The following is a 17973-nucleotide window of genomic DNA, read 5'->3' on the forward strand; positions in this document are numbered from 1 at the left end:
TGCTGGCTCTCTCTTCGGTCCCCGCCTTCGAGCTTCTAGGTGCCCTTCTCTCGCCACTCCAAGGTGAAAGAACTGGGCTTTTCTCTCCTTTGCTCCAACTATTTCAGGGAAACTGCAGTCGTCGACTGCCCACGAGGGATAGCGCAGCCGAGATTCTCCGACAGCTCCCCACCTCTCCCGGCTCTCTGATCTACCACATCAGGTATCCTTCCAAAGATGGCAATTCCACTGCTGCCCTAGGCTTCATAAAGACGTCCTAAGCCTCCAGAAGCGGATACCCAAGAGCACCTTTCCGGTCTCAAGGACCGAATTCATCCTTCCCTGCACATCCTTCCCTCCCTCCCCCGAGTTTGCCTGACGACTCTTGTCAATCTACACTGCTGCGTTCTGGGCTTTGTGCCTCCCATTCAAGGGTTCCAAATGCCTCAGGACTCACTCGTCCTCGTCCCTACAGCGCAACCTGGGGTGTGTGTGGAGGGTGCTGGGTGTTTATATTATTGAAAAGAGGAAAGAGGACCCACAGTGGTCTGCTCCAGGTAGTGCAAAGGTGGTATCTCTCTGAATCCCGGGACGTCTCAGCCAAAGCAGGGGAGACACCCTAAGTACGCTGGAGGGTTGGGTAAGGTGCGAAGGACAGCCCCATTCTGGTCTTCAAAGAGAGCTAGCTGTTCACCGCTCCTCTCTTCCAGATTTCCCTGTGCCTGAAGAAGTACCATGCTTTTTATGTAGTATTTTAAAAAACATTAAATACTTTGGATTAAGAGATGATCAAGAGAACAAGTGCGCATATATATATATGTGTGTATATATGTGTGTGTGTACACACATATAGGTGTGTATATATATGCATGGTTACTATAGCTGTATGTTTAGTACCTACTTTCTTTGAACTATATTTGAACTAAGCCAAACTATATATATATGTGTGTGTGTGTATATATATATATATATAGAGAGAGAGTGTTTTGGTGCCACTCCCATTCCAATAACTAGGAAATAATATGCCTTTTCTCCAGGAAGCACTTGTTTTAAATCAGTAAGCTCTGAATAGACAAAATAGTAATGCATTTTCAACAACTTGCTCAATATTTTTAATATTTCATCACAAAATCCAGAGATGTACGTATAATTCTTTACACTTATTTTACAGAGTCAGGCATAGTTTCTTACAGGCCTAAATCCTGAAAAGGCAAAGGGAGGATTCAGCATAAATACAACAAAGGTATAATAAAGACTGGATTTATATTGTCATTTGGACCACGGAAACGTACACAAAAGGAAAATGTACATTTGTTTTAGGTTTTCCAGAGTTCATTTGGTTTGGCTTGTTTCCACAATGAGGATACAGTACTGAAATCTGCTATTTGAAGAAAGTAACCTGACCCCTGTGGTAACTTCTGTGTGCAGGAACCATCTACCCTCGCACAAGCTGCACCTGAAGTGGTTAGCCCCATTTAATTCCTGTCCTCTCTTTTAACTGGAACCAAACCAAACCAAACAAATCCAGAATGGGGTCGGCTACAAGCAATATAGTTAGAAATATTAACCCTGATGAACAGAAACAACACTGCATCTTTAGAAAATCCAAAACCTTTTGTTCATATTCAGAACGATTAAATTAAACCACCCAAGTAGAACAAATAATTCACATTCTTACTGAGTTAAATCAAGTTTGATTTCAAGAAGCTTTAAAGATTTGTCTATTTCCCCTTCAGAATTAGCAGAATTAGAAATTTTGGTCTGCTTAAATCACAATGAGGTGAAAATAAAAGCTAAAAGTCAGAAAATGGTAGTGAAAAACTACCATATCAGACATAATTGAATTCCAAAGCCATATACTGATCAAAAAGCAGATTATCATTCAAGTCTAAATAGAAAAAACTACTTACGAGTAAAGGCATACGTTTTTCAAATGTATTTGTAATCAATTTCATGTACAATTTGTGACAATTTATGTTTTACACTTTTGCATTTTCCCCTAAAAGTGAAAAAATGGTCATTTTTTCCATATATAAAATAGTATTCAATTATTTAAAAATCCATACAAATGACATTTATTACTATTTCTTGTTTAAGCCCTCATGTATCTTCTCTATTGTATTTTTGGATTCTGTAAACAAATTACTATATCATGACCAATACTTGCTCAAGATCAATGTTGAATCATGGATTTGGTGTCACTGAGTGCAAGCGACGTGAGGTCTACGTGTGCTGGGACATACCATTCACCAAACTTCTCAGCTGTTTCACAACTGTCTCTATCAACTTCTGTTTGTCTCGATCATTCTTCCTGAACTGAGCAAATATATTGTTCTTTTTGCTAGTATCCTTCATCCTAGAAACATATGTGAATGAAGAAGCTTAGTAAAAGAAAATTAATAGCTAAGCTGTCACAAGTAAAATATCTCGGCATGCTCTGAATTATCCCACACTAATCCTATGCTTGAAAAATATAGTTCAAAGAAAGTAGGTTCTAAATAAACATACAGATATAGTAACCATGCAAAAAAATAGAAGCTTTATTTTACATTCTATATTAAGTGGTATTTTTGCATTAGTATATACATCTAAAATATGCTCGGTTTGCTACTATCATACTATTTTCTAATATTATTCCACAAAGTATGCTAAAATAAATACATACCCTGTATAGACTCAGCTAATCATATTCATAGCAAGATAAGGTGAAAGGAAAATAACATTAGAAAATGTAAACTAGCAATTTTTTGCCTCAGTTGCATTTCATGACATTGTAACATAAATTTACATTTATTTTAAACACTTCCTCTTGTCCTTTCACATCAAATTCACTATAGATATTTTGAAATATAGGAAAATAATAACAATTTTAATTTAAAAGCTGAAAATTTTAATAGTGACACTTTTTTATTTTTATTTTCTTATCCAGCAGCCCCCAGAATCACAGCAGATTCAGAGGGCCTCCCAATAGTGATATTTTAAATGAAATATGATTGAGTAAAGAAAAAGTCTGTCACATAATGAGAGGGAAAAGTTAACACCTAAATTTATGTTTAGTTGGACAAGATGCATCAGTAAATCCTATTACCTCAGTTTTTACTGTATTGCTTATTTCAAATCACATATTTCTCTACCTGCAAAGAATCCAAGTCCACAGTGCTGAGATTTAGATAACACTGGTGGCAAACATTCCAATTCCTGGTCACATTTGACAAAATACCTTCTTTCCTGAGTTATAGATTTTTTTTTTTTAAAAGAAAGCTCCAATTGTCACATCCCCAGTAAACATATTTCTAAGGTCAATTAAGCTTGCAATTCTGGATACAAAAGGAAAGATGTTTTGTTCACATCAATATAAACAGCAGTTGCTTATGAAATGACACCAACTCTGAAGGGCAAGAAAGAAAAGCTTATTTTTTGGTCATTAAACTAGAATGAGCTTTTAAGCTCTATCTAGACTTTTCTTTTTTGACAAATCTCTAGTTCTTTAGTTTATCACTGAATCAAAAGGTGCTAAAATATTATACAAAAAAGTTTTCAGAATGTACTCACTTCTCCAAAAGAGTAAGGGCTGTGTTTGGATTCACTCGAAGGTACTTAGAAGCTGGCTGTCCATAATCAGCTAGATAAGTAGACCAATCCCAAACCATGAACAGGTCAAGAAGCTGCGAAAGATGGGGGAAATGTTAAATCAACTTTTGATTATTTACCCAGTTAACATACAAATTATATGCTATCCTTGTTCTACTTTAATATAGCCTGCTTCTTAGATAGAACAGAATAAGGAAATTCATTTTTAAAACTTCATTAACTGTACTTTACAACAAAAATAGATCTTTTTACTTTGAAATTACTAAAAGTGCCAGGGGTTGTTTTCTAGTAAAATACTTTGTGTTTTCAAATAATTGTAAAATAATGAAAACACTGTTAATAGAATATATATTAATCCTTGTACTGATGTATAAAAATTTTATCTTTACACATTAGTCAGTACCCAGATGTAATTAATAAAGGTTGGCGCTACTAACCTGTATGAAGAATTTTAAAGAACTTAAATTGAATCTCTTTTTCTTAGAGGTAAGTATGTTTACCTTTCAAGGACGCTGTTTGCACCTAAGACTTTTTCCAAAGTAATTTAAACCAAAAGCTCAGATAATCTCAATTAAGTGCATTTAACAACCTCTGCTGGATTTTCTCTGGTGATAGATCCTCCGTAGTATTATGAAATGAGGGCTTCAGGATTCAGCCTGTTAACTCTAGGCTACCATTTTGTATAAACAAACAACAACAAAAAAGAAACCCTCTTGTTTCCCGTGGTGTCTTAAAATTGACTATTTACTTTATAATCTCCAGTTAGAATCATTGTCAAATATGGAAGTAATCTTTTAAAAGCAATGCCATGCCTAAACCAAAGCACCAAACTCTTTATCCAACTTTAAAACCCTAATCCCCTTTAAGCCATTTAAAACCAACTTCCTATCCCCATTTGAATTGTTTCAGAAAGCTAAATGCTTTACTTACTACCTTCCTTTAGTTTTTATATTTTTTCTTTTTGTTTTAACTCACTTTATAAGTAAGGGGTCTTACTGGTTTTGCTTTCAAATGGAGGAAATATTTGCATTTACTCATGGGATACAAGAGACAACCACTGACTCTGAGAGGGATAAAACTCTGGGGTGATTAAAACCTCATAAAGAAAGGTTACCAGAAACTAGCTTTTCTTGATGAAGGTAAAAAACTTGTTTGACTCTTTCCCTATCCAATTTACAGGTATTAATAGAGATTTTCTTGCAACAGGCAGAAAATTCTATAATGAAAATATTAACTATGAAAAGCCACTCTATTTTCTTTCAGACAAGATACCATTCTGGGCCATACCAAAAGTTGAAACACTAGGATAGAAACTATACTGAGACAATGTTAAAGAATATACTGTCTGAAAAAGAAAAGGGAACTTATTTAAAGTTCTGTGTAATTTTTAACTGTGTTTGGCCACGTTTTTCCCTCCTTTCACAAAGAGGAAAAGTTACTTTCATACACTCAGATGGTAAGAGTGTAAATTAGTATAAGTTCTCTGGAATGTGATTCTGCAATGTGTTTAAGAACCTTATTAAAAATGGCCATTCGCTTTGATTCAGCAATCCTACTTCTTGGAAAGCAACTTTGGGAAACAGAAAAAAAAATTTATGCACAAAGATATTAATCTCAAAAATGCTATTTGTGTTATCAAAAACTGAAAAAAGCCTGAATCTCAATATTAAGAGACTGGTTAAGTAGTGAGGTATATCTGTATGATGACTATCATGTGGTTATTAAAATTAACATTTATGAAGAATTTTAAATAACATGGGATAATGTTTATGATAAATGTTGCTACTTAGGAGTTACATAAAAACCCATCCAAAAAGACTGGAAGAAAATTTGCAAAAATGTTAAGGATGCCTGTTATAAGCTGGGCATGGTGATGTGTTCCTGTAGTCCTAGCTACTCTAGAGACTGAGGCGGGAGGATCACTTGAGCCCGGGAGTTAACAGTCCACCCCGGGCAACATAATGAGACTTCACCTCTAAAATAATAATTTTTAAAAAAGAACGATTGTTATTTATGTGGTGGGATTAAGGTTATCTGTTATTTTCTTTATTTTTGTAATACTCTACAATGAATATGTGTTAATACTATAGTTATAAATAAGGTTTATATGTTTATATATTAAAATAAATTTCAATAATGAACACCCCTCACAGAGTTGTCAACAGAAGCCTCATTTTCAAGGATTCTTCTTTCAGGTGTATGTGTGTATTTGCACAACTGTGCATGTGCAATGCACAGTGTCAGCAGAAAGCAACCTCTTAAGGCTCTTTTTCTCTAGGCTGATTTACCCCCAAGCGGGAAAGGAGGAGCTGACTTAATGAATGAAAAACCCGCACCAACTCCAACTGTGAATACAGAATTGATTCTTTTACAGCACAAAACCAGACTGTCCTAGATAAAGAAACTCTATGCTTACAATGTTCACATATGGTCAGATACTTATATGCAAATCTCTTATGTGCAAATCCCTAGAAATTACAGGAACCACAAAATTAAACCTACCTGCCCATATGTAGACAAATCTATATGCTTTCATATTTACATTAATCTTTGTAAAAATATGTATAGAAATACATATTATACACAGTTAATTTACAGATATCTATAGAAATTTGCATGAATTTGCAAATTAATGGTTAAGGTATTAATTGCCAATGCAGATAAAAAGGCCAACGATCTAGATAACATTCATTTATTTATTCAACATATATTGTCTGCCCACCTATCATGTGCTAGATACTGTGCTAGGTACCAGAGATACAGTATTGGAACAAAACAAAGTATCTTTCCTCAAGGAGCTTACATTGTAAGATAGGACTAAAGCAGTAATCTTTAACATGGAAGAAATTATAAAGAAAAGCTATTCACACAGAATCCTAGTAATTTAAACTACAGTAACACATGAGGAAGCTACTATCCTTTAATATAGAATAAGATAGAAGCCATTAACTTATATAGAAGCTGGTGACTGCCTGCTCATTCCACTCAGTCTATGAATCCAATGGCTGAAGATCCAATGGCTGAGACATTTCAGTGTTTGTGTCCCAAAGACCACACATGAACGTGGGCAGAGAGCAAAGATGGAGCCAGCAAGCATGTTGATCTCATATTCTCATTTCTCATTTTCATGTGTGTAAGGATTTTTCAAATGCATAGTACTGCTGGAACAAGTAAATAGAAACAAACTTCAAAGCTGGGCAGGCAAGCTCATAAAGTGTGTCTAGCACAGTGTAACCACTCAGTAGATATTTGGGAAATAACTGATTAATGATGCCAGACCATTATTCCAAGTTTCCTTGGGAGCTTTTTTCTTAGGCTACAGGCTACTTTAGCTTATGTTGATAGCTCTCTGAAAAAGGCCAATGTTGGCTTGCAGGCAAACTATGGCAAGTGAATATAGTGAAGTGACATCTCTGTATCTCTCTCAGCTTTTCATTGGGATGCTGATAAAGAGGATATACTCCATCATGATACAGCGCTGGGTCTAATGTTAAGTGAGTTAAATGATCTTCCTGGAGAAAGCAGCGTTAATATTTCTGAATGGTCTACCAGTCTCCTTCACCCATAACAATTATAAGGTCATTTTTCACTTTTTATAATTCAGTTCTATTGAAGTGAAGGATAAAACATAAAACCAGGACTTTATTCCTGGGTCCCACCTAACATTATGCCAGGCCAGATTTTATGGACTGAACCCATTTCTACAGGTGGCTATCCATGCCTGTTCTGACCAAGATGACCCTGGTCTTTGATTGGGATGACTTTAAAAGAACATGATTGCTCTGGAGTCAGAGTGTGACGGGAAGAAAAGGGGAAACGGGGGTGTTGCCAGGTACAAACACTGATACTTGCCTTTGCTCCACCCCAACAGTCATTGCCTTGTGGACTGCCTCTCACAATTGGTTAAGCTTCACAGGATGCACTATGTTCTTAATATTAAGATCTACATTATGAAAAGTCTCACTTCTCTACTTAAGTTTTGCTTCCTTCAGATGGCAATATGCACAAATAATATGTTCGTTATTAATCACACAAAATCTCTTTCAGTCTTGTAAATAAACAGTAGGACATGGTCTCAACAGGTGAATTTATTAGTTAACACATATACCTGAAGTTCAAAGATGTAGATCAAACATGAACAAAAACAAAAATCTCCCCAGATTACCCAAAAGCAATTTTACAATTACTTATTAAAGGATAAAGTCGGGCACATGATAATGAAAATTGGTATTAAGTTCTATAAATGAGTTTCTTCCAATAGTCAAGTAAAGTAATTCCACCTTAAATCCTTTTGGGAAGTAAGCAAAGTATAGATGATATAAAAATGAAAAAGCAAAATCATGTGCCTGAGTTCTACCTCATCATGATTTGTAAGATTATCTGAAATTAGTATCCCAAGTTTTTTTTTCACCAAGGATTCAAAAATACCCTTCATAACTAATCTGATAACATAAAGTGGATGTATGCCAATATTTGTAAGTGAGTTGTACGTTTCACTTCCTCAGCATTCCCTGTGTGTGTCCAGCAAACAAAAAGATCAGCTTAAGGAAAGAAGTGTTACATGGGTGGTCCTATATAGCTCAAAATAGTCGAATCACTTCAGAATCACTGAGGAATTCATTTGTGTCAACCCATTTAGCTTGCTGACAGTTTCCCATCCTACAGACTCATTCTCAATCCATGCCCAAGGAACTTGGGGTCTCAGACCTGTTGAGATCACTTTGTACAAATGACACAATGAATCTAGGCAGACTTAAAACTATTCTATGAAACTCTTGAAGTGACTTTTTGCCTTTTTAAAAGTGAACCCACAGTGCCAGGTCATTTTTTCCTTGAATCTGATTTAGCTTTCTTTGTTTTAGGTCTTTTGGGTTTTGCTTTTGAAGCACCTCAGGGGCAGTGACCCAGGACAGAAGAAAAATAAAGTTAAGCCAACCTCAAGAGAAAAGCAACTGGGGATACCAGGTTTGCTTTTGTAAACGTGAACAGTGACCTGGGGGCTCAGGGTCAACCTCAGTCCCCCAAGTTCCCTTTTCCAAACACTAAATCCACCTGGGACCTCAGAGTTGCTTTGTGGATTCCAAAAGTAAACCAGGAGATCATTTTTCCTTTGCCACCAAAAAACAAAGCTGAGACCAGGGTTCCTAGAGTGCTCCAGAGATTTAAACAACAAAAGTCCTAAACCCTAGTACTGCTTAAAGGAAGAAACACTTGTCCTTCAAACAAATCCTGAGTAATTCGCCACTGGGAATTCAAGAAAAATGGGTCTTACTAAATTAGCTACATTGGAAAGAACTACAAGTCCTTTTCTAAATATATTGTGAGGTCAAATGATGAACTCCATATGATTTTTAAAGCACCTGGATTTTCCTTCCTTTCTAGCCATCTTTAACACCACATTTGGAAAACTCCACATGTAGCACAGAATTTTAAGTAGCAGTCCGAAGGAGCATAAGCAAAAACTACAATACAAAAAAGCAAAACAGTATTGTGCCTTCAGCACAATACTGAAGGCACAAAAGGGAAAAATTAACTTTTTTCCCTTCAGGTGTTAATTGCCTTCATGCTACCTTCTGGAATCTCATGCACCCTCACCCAAGCCTGCCCTCTTCCAATGTCCCATCTGCTAGACTTGCTCTCAGCCAGTCCTTTCACTCCCACCTTTATGAGGACTAGGAGTGAGTTCTGAGCACTTCATGCTGCAGAAGCTGCTTAAAGGAATTGGTCTCTTCAAGTCACTTCACTCAGGTGAACTGTACATGCAAAGGTAGAATGTTCTTATTTTTTTATGCTAAGCTAATGTAGTAGTCCTAGAAAACCTCTAGGTGAGTATGGAACTTGAAAAAAAAAAAAACAAGAAAAAAGAGGCACACAGTAAAATTTACATAATCGGATTTACACACGTCCATATTTGCTTTATTTTGATTTTTTTGTCACTACCTTGGCTAAAATAGCATATAGATACATACATGTGAATTTATGAGGTTAATTTATTAAAATTAATTTTATCAAATATATAGTTAATAATCAAATGGAGTATATCATGAAACCAATAGTTCACTGTCATACTCAGAAGTAACCATGTTTAACTCCTTATTTATTTATTTGTTTGTTTTTTGTGTTTTCTGCTGTTGTTTTGAGACAGAGTCCTCGCTCTGTCACCCAGACTGGACTGCAGTGGCACGATCTCGGCTCACTGCAACCTCCTCCTTCCGGGTTCAAGCAATTCTTTTTTTTTTAAGATGGAGTCTTGCTCTGTTGCTCAGGTTGGAGTGCAGTGGTGTGATCTCAGCTCACTGCAACCTCCACCTCCCAGGTTCAAGCAATTCTCCTGCCTCAGCCTCCTGAGTAGCTAGCTGGGATTACAGGCTCATGCCACCACGCCCAGCTAATTTTTTGTATTTTTAGTTTAGAGACGGGGTTTAACCATGTTGGTCAGGCTGGTCTCGAACTCCTGACCTCATGATCCACCCATCTTGGCCTCCCAAAGTGTTGGGATTACAGGCATGAGCCACTGCGCCTGGCCTCAGGTTCAAGCAATTCTTGTGCCTCAGCCTCCCAAGCAGCTGGGACTACAGGCACAAACCACCACACCGGGCTACCTTTTGTGTTTTTTGTAGAGACAGGGTTTCGCCATGTTGCCCAGGCTGGTCTCGAACTCCTGGCCTCAAGGGATCCACCCTCCTCAGTCTCCCAAAATGCTGGGATTATAAGCATGAGCCACTGCACCTGGCCTTTAACTCCTCTTTTAGTTCTAGTGATTATCTCACTATCCCTAATAGGCTTATTTTTCTAATTTTGTATGATTTTACAGCTATCACATATGAGAGTTTATCTTACTTTATACCAGCTCTCTTCTTGGGTAGCTATCTTACCATTTTTGTCTATTTTTGTTTTTATAATTTTAATACAATTAAACCTCTACTTCTTGTTATATAATTTCTAAAGTTTTTTTTTTTTTTTAACAGCTTTGAGATGTACCATAGAGTTCACTCATTTAAAGGGCACAAATCAATGGTTTTGACTCTATTCACTGAATTGTGCAGCCATCTCAACCAATTTTAGAGCCCTTGAATGAATCCCCATAGCCATTAGCAATCACTTTCCAAATGGGAATCAAGTAACATGTGGTCTTCTGGCCTGCCATGGTGGCTCACACCTGTAATCCTAACACTTTGAGAGGCCAAGCCCAAGGCTTGAGACTAGGAGTTTGAGACCAGCCGGGGCAACATGGTGAGACCCTGTGTTGACATACAATTAAAACATTAGCTGGCAGTGGTAGTGCACACCAGAAGTCCTAGCTACTTGGGAGGCTGAGGTGGAAGGCTAGCTTGAGTCCAGGAGGTGGAGGCTGCGGTGAGCAATGAACTGTACCCCAGGATGGGCAGCAGAGCAAGACCCTGCCTCTATTTAAAACAAAACAACACAAAACAAAGCAAACAAAACAAAAAGATGTACCTGGTCTTTTGTAATTGGCTTCTTTCACATAAGCATAATGCTTTCAAGGTTCATGTAGCATGCATTACTTCATTCCTTTTTATTGACAAATAATAATATATTGAATGGATATACTACACCTTGTTTATCCAATCATCAGTTGATGGACATTTATCTTCTTTGGTCATTAAAAATCATGCTGTTAGGCCGGGCGCGGTGGCTCACGCCTGTAATCCCAGCACTTTGTGAGGCCAAGGCAGGTGGATCATGAGGTCAGGAGATCGAGACCATCCTGGCTAACACAGTGAAACCCTATCTCTACTAAAAAAAATATATAAAAAATTAGCCGGGCGTGGTGGCAGGTGCCTGTAGTCCCAGCTGCTCAGGAGGCTGAGGCAGGAAAATGGCGTGAACCTGGGAGGCGGAGCTTGCAGTGAGCCAAGATCGTGCCACTGCACTCCAGCCTGGGCAACAGAGCAAGACTCCATCTCAAAAAAACAAAAAAGTGCTGCTATTAACATTTATGTACAAGGATTTTGTAAAAAACTGTTTTCATTTCTCTTGGGTATATATCTAGGAGTAGAATTTGTTACATAAACTTTTAATAGGATCTTCTGACTTTCCATTTAGTAGTATAAGAACATTAGCACTTTACGTAGCTGAGTTTTAAAATAATTGTTTTGGCAATTGGGATAAAATATTTATATTATGTATTCAAACCTAAATAACAAATAGATATTTGATTAAAATTTCCTAAAAATTCTTTATGAATACAAAAAGATGTTAATAAATTCTTTTTTTTGGATACAGAATCCCACTCTGTTGCCCAGGCTGGAGTGCAGTGGCACGATCTTGGCTCACTGCAACCTCTGCCTCCTGGGCTCAAGTGATTCTCCTGCCTCAGCCTCCCAAGTAGCTGGGATAACAGGTGTGCGCCACTACCCCAGCTAATTTTTGTGTTTTTAGTAGAGACGAGGTCTCACCAAAGTGCTGGGATTACAGGCATGAGCCACTGTGCCTTGCCAATGTTAATAAATTCTTAATCAACAATTTTTTTATTCCCTATTTTTGAAAAATAATAAAAACCTACAATTATCCAATAGAAGACAGACCCTGTCATATAATTTCCTCAAGTAGATTCACTTCAAATAGTTGAATGTAACTTAGATTTTTATAATACACACACCACAGGCACACACAGAAACACATAGGCACAGCTTGTTCTTCTTGAGAGTACTGAACATAAGAGTTCAGCTTCCTGATACTGTAAGGTAGGTCATACATGAACTAGCAGTACTTTACCTAATTACTGAAACCAAACATCCGGATTTAGTCTGTTTTGTGTCCTCTCTCTCTCACAATTCTTTTTTTTTTTTTTTTTTTTTGGTTTGTTTTTTGAGATGGAGTCTTGCTCTGTCCACCAGGCTGGAGTGCAGTGGCGCGATCTTGGTTCACTGCAACCTCCACCCCCCAGGTTCAAACAATTCTCCTGCCTCAGCCTCCTGAGTAGCTGGGATTACAGGCACACACCACCACACCCAGCTAATCTTTGTATTTTTAGTAGAGTCGGGGTTTCACTATGTTGGTCAGGCTGGTCTCGAACTCCTGACCTCGTGATCCACCTGTCTCAGCCTCCCAAAATGCTGGGATTAGAGGCGTGAGCCACTGCGCCTGGCCTCTCTCTCACAATTCTTCCATCTAATTTATTGACAAATAGTACCAATTTAACTTCCTAAATATTTCCTGTATTTACTTTCTTCCACCTTCTTTTTTGTTTTGTCTTGTTTGAGACATAGTCTCACTCTGATGCCCAGACTGGAACGCAGTGGTGCAATCTCACCCCACTGCAACCTCTGCCTCCTGGGTTCAAGTGATTCTTGTGCTTCAGCCTCCCGAGTAGCTAGGATTACAGGCGCATGCCCCCATGCCCAGCTAATTTCTGCATTTTTAGTAGAGACAGTGTTTCACATGTTGGCCAGGCTGGTCTGGAACTCCAGGGCTCAAGTGATCCACCTGCCTTGGCCTCCCAAAGTGCTGGGATTATAGGCGTGAGCCACTGCGCCTGGCCTTCTCCCAACTTTCCATCCCTACTATTACTACTACTGTCCTAGTTCAGACATCATAATCTCTCCCCTGTGGCCTTTTGTCTTGCCTATACCCTCTGCCTCTCTCTTCCAATATCCCAGGTTAGCCAATCTCCACACTGCTGCCAGAGAGATCCACCTAAAACACAAATTTGATTACACCATTCCCTTGTTTAAAACCTTTGATGGCTCCCCATTTCCTACAAGATAAAGTTCAAGTTCCTTAACATGACACGCAAAGCTCTCTTATCCAGGTCAACCTTTTGGCTTCCTCTCCCTTCATGTAATCCAGGCTCCTAAATGAGGAACTACTCTTAGTTCTCTTAGAAACCATGACTGGGCCAGGCATGATGGCTCACACCTGTAATCCCAGCACTTTGGGAGGCAGAGGTGGGTGGATCACCTGAGGTCAGAAGTTCAAGACCAGCCTGGCCAACATGGTGAAACTCCATCTCTACTTAAAAACAAAACATTAGCTGGGCATGGTGGTGGGTGCCTGTAACCCCAGCTACTCGGGAGGCTGAGGCAGCAGAATCGCTTGAACCCAGGAGGCAGAGGTTGCAGTGAGCTGAGATCATGCCATTGCATTCCAGCCTGGGTGATGAGAACAAAACTCAGTCTCAAAAAAAAAAAAAAAAAAAAAAAGAAAGAAAGAAACCATGTCTACCCTAGGACACTCCTCATTCCTCAGCTCTTCTGTATGGAGTCTCCTTTCCTTCCTTCTTCACCCAGGTAGCTCTTACTTAGTCCGTAACACTTAAGTCTAAATCAGTCTCCCAGGAAGCCTCTCCAGACCACCTTGGTTGGCTTAGCTGTCACTCTTTTGTGTCCTCATACTACCCTGCACACATTTGTATCACAGTGTTTTTCACAGTATATTGATGTTAGGGGTTAGTTTGTTTATCTACCAAAGAATCAAATATCAATAATTCCATTTTTAGTCTGGGTGAATCATAGCTATCCCAGCACTTGTCTCCTTCCAATATCTCAACAGTTGACATGCCTTTTCCCTTCTTCTAATAGTGTACTTTGTAAGTGCCTCAAAGCTACTGACTTGTTTTGCTTAGTATCTGTATCTTCACATAGCCCAGTAACTGGCAAATACTAGGCATCAACTAAGTATTTGTTGAGATTCACTGCATATGTTACCTTTTGATACATAATTTCATAAGGCTACACTGAATCCATATCATATACACTAATAACAGGGCTATGTTATCATTTACTTGACATGTAAACTACTAGTAATTAAGACATCTCTGAATTTTAGTAATGTTTTATAATTATTCTAAAAGCCACACTAGGCTATTGACTGATTGATTTAATTTGTGCCATAGGATGTACTAAAATATTTCACAACCAAAGTTCTGCTCCTTTTGTAAACTAGTGATGCCACCATCAAACGTGTTAAATAAACATTCCCAGGTCATACATTTAATTTTCCGTACAGATTCACTATATCATCTGCTACACTTACATAACAAGTAGTTATGTAATGACTTCACCAATGAAACTCAAAGACCTCTAATACTAAGGAAATCAAACCTTGAAACTCATGATGAGAGGTGTTCAATAGACTTTCAGTTCTCTCTGATGAGTCACTTTGCTCCATTGAAGCTACGAAGAAACAAGATCTGCTTGTATGAATTGACTTTGGAAGAACTTGAGCAACAAAGGAAGACAATATGAATTAGCCAGTGAAAAAAATTGTATGCCAACATATCTATACTCCAGGATATGGCAGTTGCTTGAATGAAGGAAGCCAGACCAGGCTAGGGTTTCCCCAGTACAATTGTTAAGAAAAACACGAGGGAAGAGAATAACTAGTTTTTCTAAATTTGAAAGAATCTAAGTGGTTCTTCTCCCCTCTTGCCCCACCTCAATGGCTATGACTTAAAATAAGGCAAATGAACACTTGGAGAATCCAATAGCTAGGTTTAGTCTTCAATATAAGTACTCATGTATGTTTTACCCTAAAATTTTAGAAAGTCAAATAATACTTATAATTTGCTATTCATTATAAACAATGACTCTGGCTTGTTTTCTTGAAGGCTGAACTAAAATTAAAACTAAATACTTGGCTGGGCACGGTGGTTCACACCTGTAATCCCAGCACTTTAGGAGGCTGAGGTGGGCAGATTACTTAAGGCCAGAAGTTTGAAATTAGCCTGGCCAACAAGGCGAAACCCCTTCTCTTCTAAAAATACAACAATTAGCTGGGCGTGGTGGCGGGTACCTGTAGTCCCAGCTACTCAGGAGGCTGAGGCAGGAGAATCGCTTGAACCTGGGAGGTGGAAGTTGCAGTGAACCAAGATTGCACCACTGCACTCCAGCCTGGACAACAGAATGAGACTCTGTCTCCAAAAACAGAAACAAACAAACAAAAAATCCCCAAAAACTAAATATTTAAGTCCCCAGAGGCATCTTATTCTCTTATTTAAAATGGAATTCAAGCCATTCAGGGTAACTGAAACAAACTAAGATCATTAAATCCCAATTGCCTCAAGAGGAAAAGGGAGATCACTTCTATGGCAATAAATTAGTGGAAAAAAAATAGACTCCAATTTTAGCAGTAAATCTTTGGTGAAGTGATGACCTGAATTTCAGACTCAAATCTCATTTCTTATGCTTTATAGAGATAAGACCTCAGTTTTGTGCCCCCAAGTATAAATACAGACCCATTACCATTTTGCCTTGGATTCCTGAAGGGATGCAAAGTTGGATTACCATACTTAGCCTGATGGAAATAAGGAAACTAAGGATCTTTGCGGTCTCTGTTAAAGATAATATTACAATATCTTAGTGAGTATTTGTATTTAGGAGAGTTTTACAATCTCATTTCTTTCAAATCTCATATTTTATAATCTTTACTCAATTAAAAAGATATGTATTTAGTTTACTTTTCTTGAATCTCAAAGGTACTTCTCTTATGCTAGATAATATATTAACTCCTAATTATCCATTTACTTCCAGATCTGATTGTATATGTAATTACCTTTTGTCACGTACAATAATTTGTGCGACAAACATGTCAGAACACTTGCTGCTTAGTCTGTTTCAACAGATAAATGTAGTCTTTCCATAGCCTCAAGGCACAATTAAACATGAAGAAAAAAGGCAGTTATCAAACTATGCTGAAGCTGATTCACTAAGGCAGAAGTTCACAGCATGTAGTCAGGGCTTACTTGGAAGCCTGATGCTTGCTTGAATGCTTAGTTAGTAACAGATTTCTGAGAGAGGGAAACAGAGACAACACGGTTAACATTCTGACCAGTGCAGGTAGCCACATGAACTTCAAAATGGGCAACACATGAACTTTAAGATGCAGCTTAGTTAAGAAGCAGCTACTGGTAAACAGCTACTGAAGTCATACCTTCACTACAGGTTATTGGATAAAATTTAAAGAGAGACACTAAATAAAAACAGCAGTTGGGGGAATTATTTTCTTGGGAAGATAAATGCAGCCACTGGAATTAAATGGATTGTGATCTAAGTCCCCTGATGCTTGCACGATGTGAATCTGCACCATGAGAGTACAAAAAGGAATCTCTACCTGACCTCTGGATAACCTAAAAACAGGAAATTAGGATGTTTCTAAGCAAAATAGGCTGTTATCCTGTTAAGATAATTGTTTTCATTGACACTTTGCATAAACATTTTACACTAGGCCATCAGAAAAACTCAAGCCATGGTGTCTCTTCTTTGTAATACATAAAAACAGTGCCTGGCCCAGTGCCCTCAACACAGTTGAGGAGGTAAAGTTTGTTGATGATAATTAAGAGGAGAACAAAGAACAGAAAGAGAAATAACAAACAGGTAAGAAAACTGGAAGCATTCTTTAAGTATTTACAGATTGGTTGAAAGTAAATTCATAAAATATTAAAAATACAACTTAATTCATAGTAAGAATCCAGAGTAATTAAGAGAGTATGCAATGACTTTAAGGAAAGCTCAATAGACAACGCAACTTAACATGAGTCAGCATTTTAAAAGAATAATTGTAGCCGTGGCTCAAGCCTGTAATCCCAATACTTTGGGAGGCCGAGGTGGGTGGCTCATGAGGTCAGAAGTTCAAGACCAGCCTGGCCAAGATGGTAACACCCTGTCTCTACTAAAAATACAAAAAATTAGCTGGGTGTGGTGGTGGGTGCCTGTAATCCCAGCTACTTAGGAGAATGAGGCAGAGAACTGCTTGAACCCAGGAGGCGGAGGTTGCAGTGAGCCGAGATTGTGCCACTGCACTCCAGCCTGGGCAACACAGTGAGACTCCGTCTCAAAAAAAAAAAAAAAAGAATAATTGTAAAATATCTGATATTTGATTATGGTGCTTCAGAATGTTAGAAATCCACACCACCTGGCTGGAAAAAAATCAAGCTCTTCCTTTGTATCACTTAATCAATACTCCATGGATATTATTTGCCTATCCAATTATACTTCACTTAAATCAGAAAATGCTTAAGAGCTAATACTTCTTATGACACCGTCTTAGTCTGTTTAGGTTACCATAACAAAATACCATAGATCGAGTGGCTTACAAACAATACAAATGTATTTCTCACAGTTCTGGTGCATACTATAGCAGGCACCAGTAGTGTTTACATCTATGCCCTACTAAATTTCCTCCCAACCCAGGTTTTTAAAAATCAAGTTACTTTCATTTTGAATGAAGCATTTAAGGGAGTTACAAACTCTGAGTCCCAACTTCCTCTTCTGTAAAAGAGATTGTGTTCACATGTGACAAGCACTATATTTGACACTAGTGATGAAAAGATAGTAATGGCCTAGTCTTTGGATTTAAGAAGTTCATAAGTATAAACGGAAAGATATTCACACAAACATAATTACAAACTAACATGCTGATTACACAGATGGACATATGTAT

General features: G+C 38.0%; 1 protein-coding gene across 5 annotated transcripts in view; it reads right to left on the reverse strand.

Annotated features, from left to right (window-relative positions):
• Positions 1-1063: 1063 nt before the first annotated feature.
• Positions 1064-17973, reverse strand: part of EXOC6 (exocyst complex component 6) — a 218203-nt gene continuing 201293 nt past the window's right edge. For 4 of the 5 annotated variants that reach the window (XM_023226256.2, XM_023226257.1, XM_023226258.1 and 1 more), the window contains 2 exons: positions 3532-3644; positions 1073-2335 (listed from right to left, as the gene is read on the reverse strand). In XM_023226256.2, coding sequence (XP_023082024.1) covers positions 2203-2335; positions 3532-3644 — 246 coding nt within the window. In that variant the 3' untranslated portion in view covers positions 1073-2202. Of the gene's footprint in view, positions 2336-3531; positions 3645-17973 lie in introns of all 5 variants that reach the window. The other variant, XM_023226255.2, reaches the window with a different exon arrangement.

The sequence above is a fragment of the Piliocolobus tephrosceles genome, chromosome 9, assembly GCF_002776525.5.
Source record: "Piliocolobus tephrosceles isolate RC106 chromosome 9, ASM277652v3, whole genome shotgun sequence".
NCBI classification, from domain to species: Eukaryota; Metazoa; Chordata; class Mammalia; order Primates; family Cercopithecidae; genus Piliocolobus; species Piliocolobus tephrosceles.